Source organism: Zonotrichia leucophrys, chromosome 3, assembly GCF_028769735.1.
Source record: "Zonotrichia leucophrys gambelii isolate GWCS_2022_RI chromosome 3, RI_Zleu_2.0, whole genome shotgun sequence".
Classification (NCBI taxonomy): Eukaryota; Metazoa; Chordata; class Aves; order Passeriformes; family Passerellidae; genus Zonotrichia; species Zonotrichia leucophrys.
Genome location: NC_088172.1, coordinates 98,467,680 through 98,485,435, shown reverse-complemented (window position 1 = coordinate 98,485,435; position 17,756 = coordinate 98,467,680). Strand labels below are relative to the sequence as shown.

General features: G+C 36.3%; 1 protein-coding gene across 2 annotated transcripts in view; it reads left to right on the top strand.

Moving 5' to 3' along the window:
- The window catches only part of KIF16B (kinesin family member 16B), a 138,900-nt gene that overhangs the window by 49,363 nt on the left and 71,781 nt on the right, over positions 1 to 17,756 (top strand). For both annotated transcript variants that reach the window (XM_064709461.1, XM_064709460.1), the window contains exons 13-15: positions 13,889 to 14,008; positions 14,558 to 14,609; positions 15,837 to 15,974. In XM_064709461.1, the coding sequence (XP_064565531.1) occupies positions 13,889 to 14,008; positions 14,558 to 14,609; positions 15,837 to 15,974 (310 nt within the window). The remainder of the gene's footprint in view (positions 1 to 13,888; positions 14,009 to 14,557; positions 14,610 to 15,836; positions 15,975 to 17,756) is intronic.

Below are 17,756 nucleotides of genomic sequence, written 5' to 3'. Positions count from 1 at the left end.
TCACAATTACGCACTAATGAATTTTTTTCAGCTGTTAGTGTTTTGCCTTAGCTGATCTGGTTATCATAAGTATTTTTAAGGGAGCTAGTCTATAGAACAAGAAGGGTGTTCATGTAACCAGTTTTCATCCAAGACACAACAAGCAAAATACTCAGCTGTGCTTATTCCTTAACCTTGTAAGGGAATATTACTAGTAAGCCCAAACCAAATTTTCATCTTTTGAAATTTTTTTGCTCCTCTTGTTCCTCTTGTCCATACACTAAATGTTTTCTCATACTTTGAAGTGAAATTTCCTTGTTCCTCTTTTAGTTCTTTGAGCAATATTATGCATAGAGAAATCTTTCTCCATTTTCAACCTCCTTATCAATGACTTCCCTAATGTTGGCCTTTCTAGTGTTTCTTGACATCCATTTCCAGTATTTTCTTATATTGGGAGGTTACTTTGTATATGCTAGTTGTCTAGAAAACTATTGATGAAGTGTCTGTCTGTGGCATTCACATTCTCTGAAAAAATCCCTTTGCCCAGGATTTTTCTCCTGGGAAGCTGAGAAGGCTCAGAGAAAAAGGAAAACAATTCTTATCTCATTTGCTTCTCCTGTGTTTTGCTCCTTTGGAATGTGTTTGGAGATTGTTTCCCCACAGGTGATTGTTTCATTGGATTCTGGTGTGAGTTGTTCTGAATCTTTGGCCAATCAGTGCCAAGCTGTGCTGGGACTCTGGAAAGAGTCATGAATTTTTATTATTATCTTTTTAGCATTGAGTAAGTATCTTTTCCGTGTTCTTTAGTATAGTATAGCATTCTTTAATATAATATAGTATCATAAAGTGGTAAATCAGCCGTCTGAGAACATGGAGTCAGATTCATCATTCCTGCCTTTGTTGGGGCATTCCCTGCCAATACAATATCTGTCCATCTTCTGGATGCCAACGCAGCATTCAAAAGTAAGGACTGGGTCTGTTCCATCTCTTCAGCCTTTGGTAGTTTAAGCCATCAATGCAAGCATGAAAAGCTCTTGTCCACAAAAATCAGATGAATTACCTGGTGTGCAACAAACCAGTAATTACACACTAGAGAGAGACATTGAGCAATTATTTCAGAGTTGAACAACCCTGGGTGCTTTTGGTATTGGACAAAACAAGCTGTCAGAACTTGTTGCTATTTATACATTTTAACAAACAAAGGAATTAGTACATTGGCTACAAGTCATCTAATTCTCATATTAGTTGGTATTCCCTCTTCTGTTGGTTAATGATTCTCTCACTTCCCTTGTGCATTAGTCTGTGTGCTCAGGCTTTCTCTTCTTTTGGGTCTGTGGATTTCTAGGCTTGGTGATTGTGATCTGCCCCTGCCGAAATAACCTTTTACCCAGTCGAAGCTGATTTCAGCACAACTGGTGAGTTGGTTTATTAGTTTCTTTCTTATCTTGGAATTTCTGCCATATGTCCTTGTGACCCATACATTTTGCATTTTCTGGGCCCACTATAAGTGGTGCATCCTTCTTCCCAAGGTATGTTAACTTCCTCCTAGGTCTGAGATCACTGAAGCATGTCCAGCCCTAAACCTTAGCTAGGCAATTTTACCAATGACAACTTTGTTTTTCTAACAGCTGGACATCACTTAGAGCTTGTTTGCTCCACTCTGATTTATGGGTTGAATCTCCCTTCTTGTTGATTAGGCTTGAAAGTATAACAAAGATTTAACATTAAAGGACTTCCTTACAGAAATTTTGCACATTCCACATTTTGCAATACTGTTGTTTCCAGATATTTTTTTCTGACTCTTGTAGTTTTTTCCAGTTGGTCCATAGAAAGATTACTTTATTTTGCAGGATTTTTTCTTCTGGTACACTTACGTATTTTTCCCTCTGAGTATGAAAATGTTACTGAGATATAGTAGAGAGTATATAGAATCCTGACAATCCAATGTAACTTAATATCCTTCTCTTTCACTCCAGTCTTCCCAGAAGGACATAGAAGTATCTTATCAGCTGTGATTGTCTCATCCAATAAGAGTCTTGTTAATGAGAGTGCAGATTCAGTTTTATTTGTTGGAGGGTAATGGCCTCGTGTTTCAGGTTATCCCTCTTTTAGGTGCTGAAGTATCAGTTAGTGCTTGAAGATATTTAGGTGTCTAATTCCCATTTGAAGTGGATTTGGCTGTATGAATATCTTAAAAACACAGGGTTTAGACAGAATTCTGGGGGACATTGGCTTTTTTCTTTTCCCAAGCACAAGTCTTCCTTCTCTGTGAAAGAAATCTCATTGTTTTGCAGGAACATTTTCAGCAAAAAACTTGTGGTTTCAGGCAGCTTCTGGCCTAGTAATAGTTCATCCATGAATATCATTCCTATGTCTGGAGTTTTTGCCTTTATGCAAATGCAGAAAACATAATTAGGACTAATTAATCCACGACAGACCAGACAAGAACTTAATCATCTTCAAAATGTCAGCTTCTGTAGAACTTTTTGTTAAATATTCACATTTAATTTCTTTCAAAGTCCCATTTGCAACGTCTAGACAAACTGTGGCTGAAGTATTTGTTCTGAATGTGTTTAATTCAATTATCAGATTTTCTCTATGGTATGTGTCTGTTCAAAAGTATCTTCCTGAACAGACACTGCTCTAAACCCTTGACTGTCAAAGGCTGCAAGTTTATTTTTATTTTCAACTGCTTTTCATTGCCTCTTGTTCTTATTTTGTTGCTGTGTTCACAGAGCATAAGGAAACAAATCTGAGATGGGTTATATTTCAAAACATCAAGAACAGTGTTTCAGCTTATTTGTAGCAATCCAAAGGTGCTCAGACCTTTGACTATCTGAAGAAGCAGTTTCATGCTAAAAGGAGTGAAATTGGTTTATTACCTGCCCTTGGAAGTTTCTTAGCATCCTCCTTCATTTGCATTCCTGAGCTCAGGCTACAGTATCAGACTTACACTTTTGGCTAGATAATTTCAGGGTCAGCACAAGGCTTGGACAAGGTGGTGGATGGAGCTCTGAGCTGCCTGCTCCAGTTGGAGGTGTCCTGTGAGGGTCCCTTTCAACCCAAATGCTTCCATGATTCTACAATAGCTGGCCAAAAAGCTGCTGATGTGGCTCATGAAAAGAACATATTTGAATATTCTGAAAAAGCAATGATTTGTCACTCTTGTTTTTTTTTTTTTTTTTTCTGGTTGAATGTGGAGATGTTTCTTTTCAAGAAGAATTTCTGGTCAAGGGAAATAATTCAAAATCTCATCTTCCAGGCATCATACGAAGTTTGGTTGCTCTAAGGAACAAGATAAGCTATCCAGAAACTTAAAAAACCCAGTCAGGATACCCAATTGTGCATTATGTTTTGCACAAAGGGATGGCATGTCCATAATTGTCTGGGTTGTTTGCCTTTTTTTTTTGCTTGCTTGTTTGTTTGCTTGTTTGTGTGGTTTTTCTGTTTGTTTTTCTTTTTTCCCCTGTGGGATTAGCCTGTCATTTGTGCTTCTGCAGCTTCTGTGGTGACAGCTTTTTGACGAGAACTGAGAAAACCAGACTTTGAAATATTTATATGCCAATTGATCTGCAGAATTTATTAATTTGCTAGTTATGTGCTGCAGGGATACTCTGAGTTTTGGGGAGAACAGACTGTCACATAACCAAGAATTATCCATATGAAAGAAGAGAAGCATATAATTTCAGTTTTCTGGTGTTCATTTGAGTTGTTAATTGGCCCTTAATAAGAAAACACAGATCCATTTGTCTTTTTGGTTGCATATCCCAGCTTTGCAAGGAAAGCTTTTTCCATTGAGAAGTACAGCTGATAATGTGGTAAATATGAACTCATGCTTTTGAGCAGCAGAAATGTAAATATTTCAAGTGCCCAGTTTTAGAGTCCTTCCACAATTCACTTCAGCATAACAAACATAAGTCAGAGCAACAGTTCTGAATTTAACATTTGCATTTAGCTTTAAGTGATTATTTCCACAGGGTAATATTTTAGCAAATTATTTTCCATTCATTTTATTTTGAGAACAGAGTTTATAATTACTTTTCTGGAAATTGCTGAAGGTGTGATCGCCTTACCTTCCTTCCCAGACATTGTGCTAGGTTTTACCAGGTCAGTTAAAGAAAACACAAGCTGTCACTTATGTGACGCTTTTAATGCAAATTAAAGGCCTATTAAAAGGTCAGAAATAATAAAAAATATATTCCATTTGGCTGCAAAATGCAAATGGACTTTGTGGAAGGAAGGAGGCCATGGTCTGATTGACCTTGATGGGTTCCAGAGTTACAGTCATATGGAGGGAACATAACAGAAAGGCAAAGGAGAATTTTAAGGTTAAGATTCTATTAACCCATGGAAATTGTATCTTACTGTATCCCTAACCCAGGGAAATTTGAGTGTGTTTCCTCCTGAGGAATTTCCTTTTGGCCATTTTCCTTTCAAGTTGTTGGTCTCTTAAGACCTAAATTGATTAGCTGAATTTAAACACTCATTAATACTCTTAATTGAAATATGCCTGGGAGAGAATTTGGTTATATTTGGTTTTATCTTTAAATCTCTGTAGTTTTGTCCAAGTATAAGCTACTTTACTCATTAAATCGAAAGGTTTTCTCTATTAATAAAATAACATATTTAAGCATTAAATGCCACAGATTGCTTTTGGTAAAACAATATCAAAGTTTGTTTTGGTTTCAACAAGTAGCTTTTGTTTACCAGTGATCTTGTTGGTCATAATACACTTGTCACCTTGTTTTCATTAGGAAAGGATGCATTGTACATGTTAAATTCAAGGTTACTTCTGTGTCACATAGTCCCTTTTGGCAGCATTTTTGAAAGAGATTTTTCATGTGCTCCTGATAGTTTATGATAATGAAGCATTTAAATTAATATTTCAAACACCTAGTCTGCTTTTTGTTCAAATGGTTAGGTTTAGACTCATTCTGAGGTCTTCTTTAACTTCTGAAATTATGAAACTTGGTGTACTGTACACCTCAAAGGCTTAGGAATGAAAGATTTGTTCTCCATCTGTTATGGCTGGTGCTATTTACTTGTCAATCATTGTAAGTCATTAAAAAGTGCTCTATTTTATGCCATAGTGCATTAATCCTCTATTTTGAGGTGTTTTACATAGTGGAATGAATCCCCTCCAGTAGATTTATAGTTTTGAGGTGCAGTAATTCCTGTCAGGAGTCACTGAGAATTCAGGTGAGAGACAAGGCTGCCATGATACACAGCATTTGCACACTCATGTTTTCAGATCTCACTAAGGTTTTAAAATAACATGAAGCTTTTCCACTGAGGAAATAAAACTTGCCTCATTTCTTACAGTGTGCAAATACAACAAATGCCATACCTCCTTTGGAGAACACTACTTCCTCTTTTATTGTTTTATATTAGCTAAAAAAAAGCATTTTCCTGAAGGTTTTTATCAGAATGCAAAAAAGGCCATCCAAGTTAAAGTTCAGATCATCTAACAAAATACAACTGTCAGTGGTTGCTTTTTGAGCTTGGGTGGATTGCTTTGCATTTTGACCCTAAAAGTGCAGCAGGTTTGCATCTTTCAAGGGAGCCTTCTTTTTTGTTAGTTGTTGGCAAAGCTGTGCTAGTTCCCTTTCAATGATTCAATGGGCCCTAATTTTAAAAAATACTCAAATGTGGCAAAACTGCAGTACTGCCATGTACTGTAGTCTAGATTACATAGTACAGTGCAAGAGATTCCTCCCTTCTGGATTTTTCAATTCAGTTTTTGCTGAACATGCCAAAAAAGTTGAAGGGAACTTTACCCTTCAGTCAATATTTGGGATGTCTATCTTGGCTATGAAATATTATTTCAGTATTCTTGTTTTTTATTAGTTTTATTTTTTACTTATCCTTTTTTATTATTATAATAATATTATCATACTATTAGATATGATAACTATTTTGGCCTTGATATTAGGGACTGATGCCAGATTATAGATCTCTCTGTATAGATTGCTTTTGTTTAATTTATTTTTAAAGGACACTTCCCTTTGATTCATATGGTACCTATTTCCTGTGACTATATTTCTGGATTTCTTGTCTTGTCATCTTGTCCTGTCCCCTTATTTTGTGCTTATCCTCTTTTTCAGCCTACCTTTTTACAGGGTGCTGTGATCTTGTTTGGCATCTGTATGTGTGATTTGTTATTTGTATGATTGAAATGGAGATCACTGTACTGAAATTACAGCTGAAGCTTTTGGTGTCCTCTTATGTTGTCCTTTAAAGCAGTTTAATTACTGGGCTGGTGCAAGTTAGAATAACTTGTTAATTTTCCTTTTGTTATAAAAATTGTGAAATGACCTGCAGTTTCATTATATATAATATAAGACTGCGTAATATAAAATATGGGCATTTCCTGTCTATCTTCTGGCTTTTGATCATTTTACTAGAAATTATGGAGTTTAGAGAATTCAAGCCATTGACTGTGTATAATTATACAGTTTTTATATTTATATTTCTATATGCTTATCTTGTATAGTATTAATGATGGAATTGGGGTATATTTTTTAGATGAGATCTATTTCACTGGGTTTAGAATAAAGGGAAGATGTTTTCATAAGAAAAGTTCAGTTTTTCCAGCTGAGTTCACCTTCTTTACAAAAGAATAGTATCAAAAATCCAAAGATCCTAGTCACTGTATGATGGACACCAGTTGCTAATGCTATTTGTGCCAGCTGAATGCACCAATTATTTTATGCTTTGGATACACAAAATCAAACTGATAGTTTTTAAAGGGCACTTTATCCTGTCTTTTTGTAATATCCTCTAATGTTTGCCTTGAGATCAAATGGAATATATTTTTTATGATTTCTGACCTTTTAATAGGCCTTTAATTTGCATTAAAAGCGTCACATAAGTGACAGCTTGTGTTTTCTTTAACTGACCTGGTAAAACCTAGCACATAATGTCTGGGAAGGAAGGTAAGGTGATCACACCTTCGGCAATTTCCAGAAAAGTAATTATAAACTCTGTTCTCAAAATAAAATGAATGGAAAATAATTTGCTAAAATATTACCCTGTGGAAATAAGCATTTAAAGCTAAATGCAAATATTAAATTCAGAATTGTTGCTCTGACTTATGTTTGTTATGCTGAAGTGAATTGTGGAAGGACTCTAAAACTTGGCTGACACTGCCTTCTGGACAGTTTATATTTGCTGGACTAATAAGGAAAATTTAATTTGCTTTTCTTGAGAAAACTTCTTTGAAATGGTGTCTTTTTTCTGCCATGTCTTTCAAATTCATAGTCATAACACTCTGTAAATCTCTTAGGAAATTGCTATTTTAAACCTATTTAATGAATATTTGTCATGTTGTGTGTAGTCTGTGGTTTTTTTCCTTTGCTGGCTGATCCTGGTTTGTCTGCTCAGTGTGTGCTGGATCTAGTTCTGTGTAACAGTGATCCCTGCTAGAAACAGTCCTTTCCTCTCTTGCTCCATTTTCTGTCACCAACATCCTCTTTCCAGTCCCCTTTTCCACTTTTCTGTCTTCTCTCCTTACACTTTGTCCCTTTTCACCCCCCATTTCCCCTTGCCTTCTTTCTGCAGCTTTCTCAACTCCTTCCCATTCTCAGGTTTTCCCACCCTTTTCTCCTCAGGTTTTCCCACCCTTTTCCCCTCACATTTTCCTGCTTTTTTCCCTAATTTTTACCACACCCCCCCCTCCCGTTTTCCTGCTTTCGCCCCTCATTTTCACACCACTTCCCTTCAATTTCCCCACTTTTTTGCCTCACAATTCCCCACCTTTTCCCCCTCACGTTTTCCCACTCTTTTCTCTCACATTTTCCACCTTTCCCCCTCATACCTTCCCACCATTTTCCATCCACTCTTTGCCCTAATTTGTCCCCTTTTCCAGCTGTTTCTGTCCCTTCCTGATGTAATTTTGTCCTCTTTTCACCCCCAACCTGTCACTTCTTCCAGCATATCCTCTTCCCTCTTTTCTGCTTCCTTTCCTGTCTAGTTTTGCCCTCCATTTCTTGTCACCTCTTCCAGCCTTTCCTGTCACATTTTCCCACCATTTCCTTGCATGTTTTCCCACTGATTTCTGTCCCCTCACCCCTCTCTTTCCTACCCCATTTTACCTCTTTTCTATTGCTCTTACCCACCTTTTCTTTCAGGTTTTCTCCCCATTTTATGTCCTGCCTTACTCTCATTTTTGGTTCCCTTTTCCCCCTTCTCTGGTTCTCATGTTGGTGGATGTTGATGGAGCATTTGACCCTGGGATGTATAGGAAATTGTAGAGTGGAAGTAAGGATTTAAATATAATAAAAATGCTTTTACCAAGGATGTGATGGAAGCAGTGGTACTGGGAGGGGTGAGAAGTTGTAAGGGTTTTGGGAAGGTGGTCCTGGAGCACATTTTTGGGCTTAATAATGTTTAATGGTTTCTTTAAATGTGTTAACTGGTGAAGTTTGCTGGTATTAAAGGTAATTTTTCTAGCAGAGCATCTGAGAGAGGATTGAGTGAATCTGAGGGTAACAGGAAAGTCATTGATGGTAAATAGTTTGCAATGCAAAGAACTTAATACACTGTGAAAGAGGAGGAGGATGGCATGAGACTTTACTGTCATGAGATGGTACATCTGCATGAAAGACACATGAATCTGGAAGGATCAGATAGATATTGTGGAAAAGAGGGGTGTGCATGGTTGGTAAAATTTTATACACGCTGGGAACACCCCATGGAAATTGGCAAAGAAGACGACCTTGAGAAAGGGTGTGCTAAACCCTGGGATATGGTGAGCCTGGGCATCTCCTGGGGGAAATGCTTGGAGTTTGGCATAGTATAACCAAATCCTATTTATTCTCAGTACAGAGAACAGGTACCACTGCTGCCAGCATCAGTGAATAAAGGCTGGAGAAGGGAAATTATTATTTCAGCTGAATGTCAATAGTGATGCAAAGTGCATGAGTATAAACTGGCTATTACCAAGTTCAGACCAAATATTTGAAATAATTTTACATTACATAATGAGTGAGAGTCTGAGTGTAATCTATAAAATTACTTATTATGCTGTTTGGGCACAGCACTTGTGATACACGAGGTCACTTTTTCTCCTCACATAGGAGAAATGTTGCTGGCATTTCAGGCAGAGGTAAAATTCTTCAGGTTTTCCTTTAATCAAATCAGCTTTCTTGTATTTTTGGGGGCTTACTGGCAGCTTTGCTACTTTTTTTCTGCACTTGCCTCTTAATACTGTGAGTGCAACTTCAGTAGTTGGCTGTCATCTTTATAAAAAAAATAATTAGCATGCAATGCAGTTGAAAATTCAGAGGAGCAGTCATTCTCTTCATGTAGCATTTTGAGAAGAATTATATCTAGAATTATTCTGATAATTTATATTGTGTAAACAGAAACAGAAATCTGTCTTCAGTATATTCCTTTTATATCCTGCAATTTTTAACCATGCAAAGCCTGTGTTAGGACTATAGCACCCAAATGATGGGAATGAGTTCCATGTAGGTGAGTTGCACTTAATTTTGGAGTATGAAACAGGGCAAGCAGAGCAATCCTTCTCCAGAAAACACTGCATGCTTTCTGTCTGTGATTCATGAAGGTAGAGAAATCCAAGCAATGGATAACCTGTGCCTTTGTCCACAAGTACCTCTTTTCCTTTCCTCATCCTTTTTTCCAGGTAATTTCTTGCAGCCATGTAAATTATTGGTGTCTGCAGTGTCCTTGTGTTTAGCAACAAGGGGTTGCTTTTTGCTTTTGAACTCCTGACAATCAATTTTCTTTTCTACTTCCTCATATAAGAAACATCAAGTGAAGACTGCTTGTTTGGGAATTTCCCCCCTTGGGTTTTTTGCACATTCATCACAGCTCTGTCCACACTTTTGTCTCATTTTCTCTTTTTGTGGAAGGTGGAAAACTCAAACTTCAGTGAGAGAAGTTTTGAGTTTTCACTCATGCTGATTATGGCATGACCAGCTGAGGCTGCTTCACCCTATTTCCTCTCTCTGTTTACGTAGACTCTTTAATGCCATGTATCTGCTGGCTTTGGAAATAAATTTTTTCGGGAGCATTTGAATTCTGAACACTGGAATATTTTTTCTTAAGTATTAAACATTTGTTTTCAGTGATTTAAAGGAAATGCAAAGTGAATTGAATACATAACTGGAAGAAGAGTAATTAAGAATTAACAACTTTGCTTGTGTGCAGTTTACATCTATATGTTTTATAGAGGACTTAATGTTAGTGCTGGGCCATTGAGTATAATCAGACATTTTTGTGAACTTGGGATATATTAGCATGTTTTCAAAAAAATCAAATGCGCCCAAAGTACCTGTTAGCATAAGAATTTTCTCATATATAGTCTGGTGAAATATTAATGCCAAGACTTTTGCCATTGCACATTTTTTGCACATAATTTTTTAGTTTGGTATTGGGGGCGGGGGTTTATAATTTAAATATAGAAATCTGAATATCATGCTGGCTAACTAAATTGTCATGTTTTAGTGAAAATGTGTCTGTACAGTGTATTCTCAGGACTGTGTGCCAGCAGCTATCTGTTCAATATTTAAATAAAGGAATTGCCTTTTTGAATTGGGAAGTTTGACAAAAATGGAACTCCCCTGAGAGGTTGTGTTCACTGCAGTGCACTAATTACATGTGGTCTTTAATATGTGCTGGGACAATAGCAGCATAATGTTTTCTTCTACTATTAGATTAGTCAAGGAATGTTAGAAATGCCTTTTGGACTTTCTTTTTTAATTTAATTCAGTGTCTTGTTGGCCAAAAAAGGGTAAAGCTCTGTGATTCTATTTTTGTGTGTGCATTATCCATTTAAAGACATCCTGTGTGTCACAGCAGTGGCCTTTGTAATGGATGGTTGTATATGATGATGATGATGAACTTTTCATCTCAAGTGAGTATTTCAGTCATAGAATTGTTCTCAAACTACCAGATCATATCTCAGTTTGGAGGTGCCACTGCATCAGTTAATACAGTAAGCTTACTACATCAGTACAGAAGAAATGAGTTTTCACAAAAGCTTTTATGTCTCTCTATATAAATGTAAATGAATTTATTGTATCAGGCTAGTTCTGATAGCTGAGTCAGAGCTGAATTCAGAGAGACAAGAATTTAAATCTACAATATAATCCCTTTATTTTAACTTTGACTTAAAGATGGATTTTTGTAGTCTGTCTCAGAGTTGCTTTCTGAGTTTCTACTCTTCAAGTGAGTCCATTTGTTCTAAGAGCTCCCAAAGAAGAAAACCTTTTTCTGCTCCTACTACAGTGCCATCCAAAGTGCTCCTTTGTGGATAATACTCAGCTTGCTTTATTTTCCCCAGCTTGTGAACACATCTTAAATACTGAGGGAGTATTTGTACACTTTTCTGCTCAAGGATAATTCAAGCTAAGAAGCATGTGGGTACATTCAGCCTTTTTCAACTGCATCTTGAGGTTTTCATAAATTTTCTGAATTAGTAATTTTTAATGGGGACAGTGACCTTTCATGCTCTTGTAATTTGAGCTATGGATTCACCACTTAAAATAATGTGGCACAAATGGAAGTGAGTCAAATAGTGGATTAAACCTAATAATTTCTCTGCCCTGTAATAGCTTACAGACCTTCAATTTATTTCAAAAGTGGTCTGTCCCTCTTCAAAAACATTCTTGCTATGCTGTCAAGGATGAAAGAGGGACAGGTTGACTTCTACTTCTTTTGGGCCTTTTTCTTTTCCTTCTCTCACTGTTAGAGAACAGAATAATAAAGGTTTATTGTTGGTGATGTTTCTGTGATTTCATTTTGGGGCAGAAATGCACAGTTTGGCTTTAGGAGGCATCCTTGCAGAAGCTTTTGAATTTGGAATTAAATTTTAAACCAAGCTATTAAAGTTCAGGAGTTACTCCAGGTATCTGATTAATATGCAGATTGTTTTAGTAAATTGCATCTGAAGATAAAAGCTTATTTACAGCCTGTATTAAGCTAAAAAATATTATAGTTAATCACAGCTACTGTCTCTGCTGCATTTTTATAAAATTTCCATTAAGAGGATGCATTCTGTGCATGGATGGTAGTCATTTACAAAATGTAACTCTAGAAACTCAATTAATTTGTATTCTTTAATTTTAGATCTGAATAAAAAAGCAATCCATCTGTTTTAAATCACAATTAAACATGATTAATTTCTTATTATAATAAGAATGTGTTGAATATTGCAAGACTGGAAAATAAAGAATCATATTGTTTCTTTATTTTTAATTATTTGTGAGCTATTTTTCTCACCCAGTGATAATTTTTTTGTCTCATGGGATGTTTATTTTTTCCTCTGTCAGGATATTGGCAAATGCTTTGTTGTGCTGTGGAAAAAATATTCAGCTTTTAATATTTTATCAGTTCCATTGGGCTGAAGGTGCTAGCAGTAACTGGTCAGCAGTCCTCAGGGTCTTGTCTTCATCCTTGTCATGTGGGAACATTATAAATTATGGATAACAGTGGATGCTACTCAGTAAATATCTAGTTTGTGATAGGTATTTTTGACTGAAATTAGTTTTTCACTTGAACAATTAATTAAGCTGTATTTTTTTGGTTTATGATGTGACTCTTTTATAATGTGAATATCTGGGTGAATGTCTGAGCTGCACATGAATCACAGCTTATTTTTTCTTTCTGTATGCTGGAGAACTTTTTAATTCATCTATGACCAGAGTAACATTTCCTAGTTTTGTTTTGCAGAGTCTTATATGTTGTGTCATCATTTCATCTTGCCCAGATGTGTCCATACTTGAAATTTTTAGACAGCATCAATATTGACATAATCTTTTTTCCTGCAGGGAAATGAGATTTTACATCTGCTTTCTTCTTTAGACTTGCAACTTGCTGTACTTGGGAAAGTACATGTAGCAATCTGTGTGCTGTTTTTTCTTACAAACAGTGTGGTGTCTTTTTGGCTCTGGAGAAAGCATTTGATGACTTGGATAAGGAATAGTCATGCAGCTGTCACAAAACTTATTTTCCACTTTGATTAGCACCAGGAGAAAAGTGTGCTCCTTGTAATACACAGGAATACTTGCTGACATTGTCTCTGCTTCATGGATTGTCAGGGCTTAGCCCTTTTACACATAAAAACACATTTCTGTTGAAAGATTGTGTGTGAGGAGACATTCACAATTTCTATTGTTGTAACCTTCCAGACCTAGAAGCCAATAGGATTCTGTTTCAACTTGAAAATTGTACTTATTAAATAAAACTTATTTCAAAGCTATAATTAGGTTTTTTGCTTATTGCATAGACTGTTGTGTACTACACAGTAGATTACTTTATCCAAGGCTGAAATCTCCCACTTGAAGTCCTGCTGAATGATGCTTCAACCTATGGATGGCTGTACAACATGGCCCAAGGAATTTTGAAGTATTGAAATTATGTGCTATGAATATTTCTTACATTTATTTACTACTGGCAATGTTTCTCTTCCATTGCATGATATTTCAGCTGCTTAGGTTTACTGAATTGTCAGAGGTCTGGGGCTTTTATTGTGCAAAGTTCAGCTTACTGAAAGGACTGCTGGAAAGTTTTCAGCTTTCTGTTCTTTAGCTCTCCTGAATGCTGAGGAGTTTGAAATTCTCCTTACCATTGTGAAAGGTAGAACATAGCTTGCTTTTGGACAACATTGCTTTGTTACACTCCTGATTGATGCTCCTTCTCTGCTATAGTTGAGCTGTTTGTCTGATTTCCTTCAAATAACACCCTCACAGATTTCCTCAACAGCAAGCTTGGAGTGCTTAATAAAAGTAAAGAAGTTTAAAATGTAAAATCAAAAAATTCTAAAAAATTGCTCTTTCTATTGTGTGATATTACACAGAAGAAATTACATTAAATGTGGTTTAGAAAGAGAAGGAGGAGGGGTATTTCTTGCACATCCTAACAAATAGACTTTTGTCCTTTATAGGAACAAACTTTGGCTCTGAGGAAAGAAGGGATAGGTGTTGTGTTGGATTCTGAACTGCCTCATCTCATTGGCATTGATGATGATCTTCTCAGTACTGGTATCATCTTGTACCACCTGAAGGTAAATACACATCTGTGTTTCTGTAGCCTTTATATGCCCTGAGATTCTTTTCAGTAGAAAAATTACATTATTGATTTGCTATCCATATATAGTGCTCATTACATTACTGTGATAAGAAAAGCTCTTCATGCTTGTCTGCTGTAGTAAGAAAAGCTCTTAAGAGGTTGGAAATGATGAAATTAAAATATCTGTTCAGGTTTATCCTGACAGTCAACTGGTTAACCAGCTATCTATATTGGTTTATTTTTTTTATATGTATTGGTTTGTTATTAATGTTATAAAGCTTGAACTTAAAATCTAAATCTATATTGTCTCAAAACTATAAAGGTGGTTCTGCATCAGACAGTTGAAACTTGAATTTGCTTATAATATTATAAAACAAAGACTGTGAAAGCATTTTGAAAATGCTGCATGATTCCTTTTTTTCATGTATGTTTAAATATATATTTCATTCAGGTTACCCTGAGAAAGTGGAAGGATAAATTATATTCTTGTGGGGGAGATAAGGAGATTCCAACTGGAAATAATGTGTATTTCTCTCTTACTTAGGAGGGCCAAACATATGTTGGCCGAGAAGATGCTATAACAGAACAGGACATTGGTATGGAATTTGGCATCTTTATATTCTTTCTTCATCCAGTATCCTAATATGTGAACTAAGCTTTGTATGTTCTTTTCCCTTTTTCACTTAGTTGTTCTGTGGTTTGGGTATTTTAATTTTTAGAAAATCTGAAAGCTGAATTGCATGGGATTTGCTTCAAAGAGCAGCATGACTTCTAGCATAGCTTGGGGGCTTTCAGTATGTTCATGTACTTGCTACTAATTGATTTCTTACTTCTCTTGAAATAGCATCCTGCAATAATACTGTCCTTTTTCATCTAGCACCTGTCTCAATTACTGCAGAATCATTCTCTTAACCTTTGCATGATGACATTGTTAGACTATTACATGTAAGATAGTCTTGGGACTTCTGATTTGAGTTTAAAAGAATTCTGAAAATCGGTAAAAATCTACTCATTTTCCTGTTGATTTCTTACCAATGCAACTAACTGCCAGATCTGGACTATCACATAAGCTTTACATAAGTTCTTGGAAGGCAGTTTGATTAATTAAACTGCATCCTTTAATTCTTGGGTGAGTGAGAATCTGAGAGTCATCTTACTTTGGTAAATTTTCATGGGTCAAAAGTTGTCTGGATTTAAATTACTCTAATAAATTCCATGAAACTCCAAACTTGTGATGCCTTGTGATATTAAGCAATATACGTAATCACACATTATTTGAAGGAAAAATGGAAAGTAGCATAACTGATTGATAAAAGCCTTGAATGTCATCAGATTTAAGAACTTTACTTCAGCCATCCTTTTGTCCACAATGGCATCTTATATCCTGTCTTTTCAGATTTAAGCATGGTTGCTCTAAGGTCTACAAGTTTTCATTATTTCCTTGTGAAACTGGTCAAAGAATCTCTTTCTACAAATATGTGAATTGTACTTTTCTGGTTTTTATTGGAAGGAAAGGAACATTTGCTAATCAGGCATCAAAGCCCAGGAATAAACACTATTACACCAAAAAAACCAAAAAACAAACAAAAAAAACCCCCAAAAATGGAAAACCAACCCAGCACACTTCTTTCCACTAGAATAAAACAATCAATATTTAAGGCATGCAGGATGTGATAAAGGAAGGAGGAAAACCTTGTCCAGAATAAAGAGAAGATACACTGATATGTAGTGCATAATAATAAAAAATAATAAATTATTATTAGCATGTTGATCTTACTAATTGTGAGGAGTCTAATTATGTTATCTTATTTTTTTATGTTTAGTTCTTCATGGCCTTGATCTGGAAAGTGAGCATTGCATCTTCGAAAATCTCAATGGAACTGTGAACCTGATCCCACTGAACGGAGCACAGTGTTCTGTGAATGGCATTCAGGTTACAGAACCCACACACCTCAACCAAGGTATTACCTAGCATAATGTCATTTTTCAGGCAACCTCTTTGCTCCTTCCTGGCAGCAACACTGAAAAAATCTGCACGTGTATAAATGGATTAGTGTTTAATTAGATTTAATTTAATGTTTTCTCAACTACAATCCAAAACCACCAGGAAAACCCCATGGTGGTTTTGCTGTCAAAGAGCTGCCACAGGGTGAAAAGAGAATTCCTTTTTCATTTCAACCACTGTTACGTTAAGAAAAATAACATAGATATCTACAGGACTGAAAGAATGTCAGAGACACCCCTGCTCCTCTCCCCAAGTTTCAGATTGGTCCTACTTAATACTGCTGCCAAATTCTCTTGAGAATTGAGGAGATTGAGCTGGAGTGTCTGTTTGCTGCAGCTATAGGAAATGACAAAAAGGGGGAGGCTAACCCTTAGGAGGTTTAGAGAACTACAGTTTTAATGTAAAAGCTCTAAAATCTGGAAATTAAGCAGCCAGGACAGCTGGGAGCAAAGATAGATTGTGTTGGTCTGGAAAGGACTGACTGACAAGTGAGCTGGTGAGTGCTGCCAGAGAGTTGCTCCTTGTTTTATCTTCCAGGAGCACAAAGAATATCTTGCCATTTAGCAAGGAACTGAAAATTACCTGTTTAGGAGTGAGGCTGTGACACAGCTCAGGTGCTGAAAAACAATCTCACATTACTTCCCTGAAAAGGAGATTTCATTGTAAGCTTAGGCTAACAAAAGTAGAATGCAGTGTTAAACAAGGGGAGTCTTGCATCCTTTCTGAACTCTAACAAATACTTCTGTAAAGGCTGCTTGCAGAAAGCAAGGTGTAGAGAGATAACATTGACTCATTTTTTTTAGTGCCTATTTCTTAATGCAAAATTAGAGGCACATGTGCTTGTTTCTATTACTGGGGAAAAAACAAAAGCCCAGCCCCCTTGGTCTTATGTTTGAGTAAATCTAAGCATAAATTCCTAACAGAAACATTGACATTAATAGGAAATAACACTGTAAACAGCAAAAAATTGAGTTGTGATGAATCATCTTTTCTTTATCCTGCAGCATTTTACAGGCAGAATGTTCAGTGTGCCTCAGAAAAAAAGTAGGAGTTTGGATGTTATTTTCTTCTTTCAGATGCATATTACAACTTGATTTTTGTCCTGCTAAAAGTGGAAACATGACTTGTGGTATTTTCAGGGTCCCCAGTCGTGGGGAGGAAAGATGAATCTGACTCCATGTTCTCAGAAGGCTAATTTATTATTATACTAATTATGTTATACTAAACTATCCAAAGAATAGAGAAAGGATACAGACAGAAAGCTTAACAAGATACTAATGAAAAACTTCATGACTGCTTCCAGAGTCCTGACACAGCTGGACCATGATTGGTCATTAAGTAAAAACAATTCACATGAAACCAATCAAACAATGACCAGTTGGTAAACAATGTCCAAGCTACATTACAAAGCAGCAAAACACAGGAGAAGCAATCAGATAATTATTGTTTTCATTTTTCTCTGAGGCTTCTCAGCTTCCCTGGAGAAGAAATCCTGGTGAAGGGATTGTTCAGAAAATATGATGGTGACAATGACTTTTTTCCCCTCATAAATTTCTTTAGACAAAAATTTGCCACTCGAAGGGGAAAGGGTTGCTAGGATTGCTAAGTTGTAAAAAGCAGCTGCCTAAGCTGACCTTTTGTGTGTGTAAGGAGACTGAGTCTGAGAGGAAGGTGACATTAGGTGTGCAAAACTGATGAAATCACTGGTTTAAGGACTCGTGTGGAATCTATTTATCCC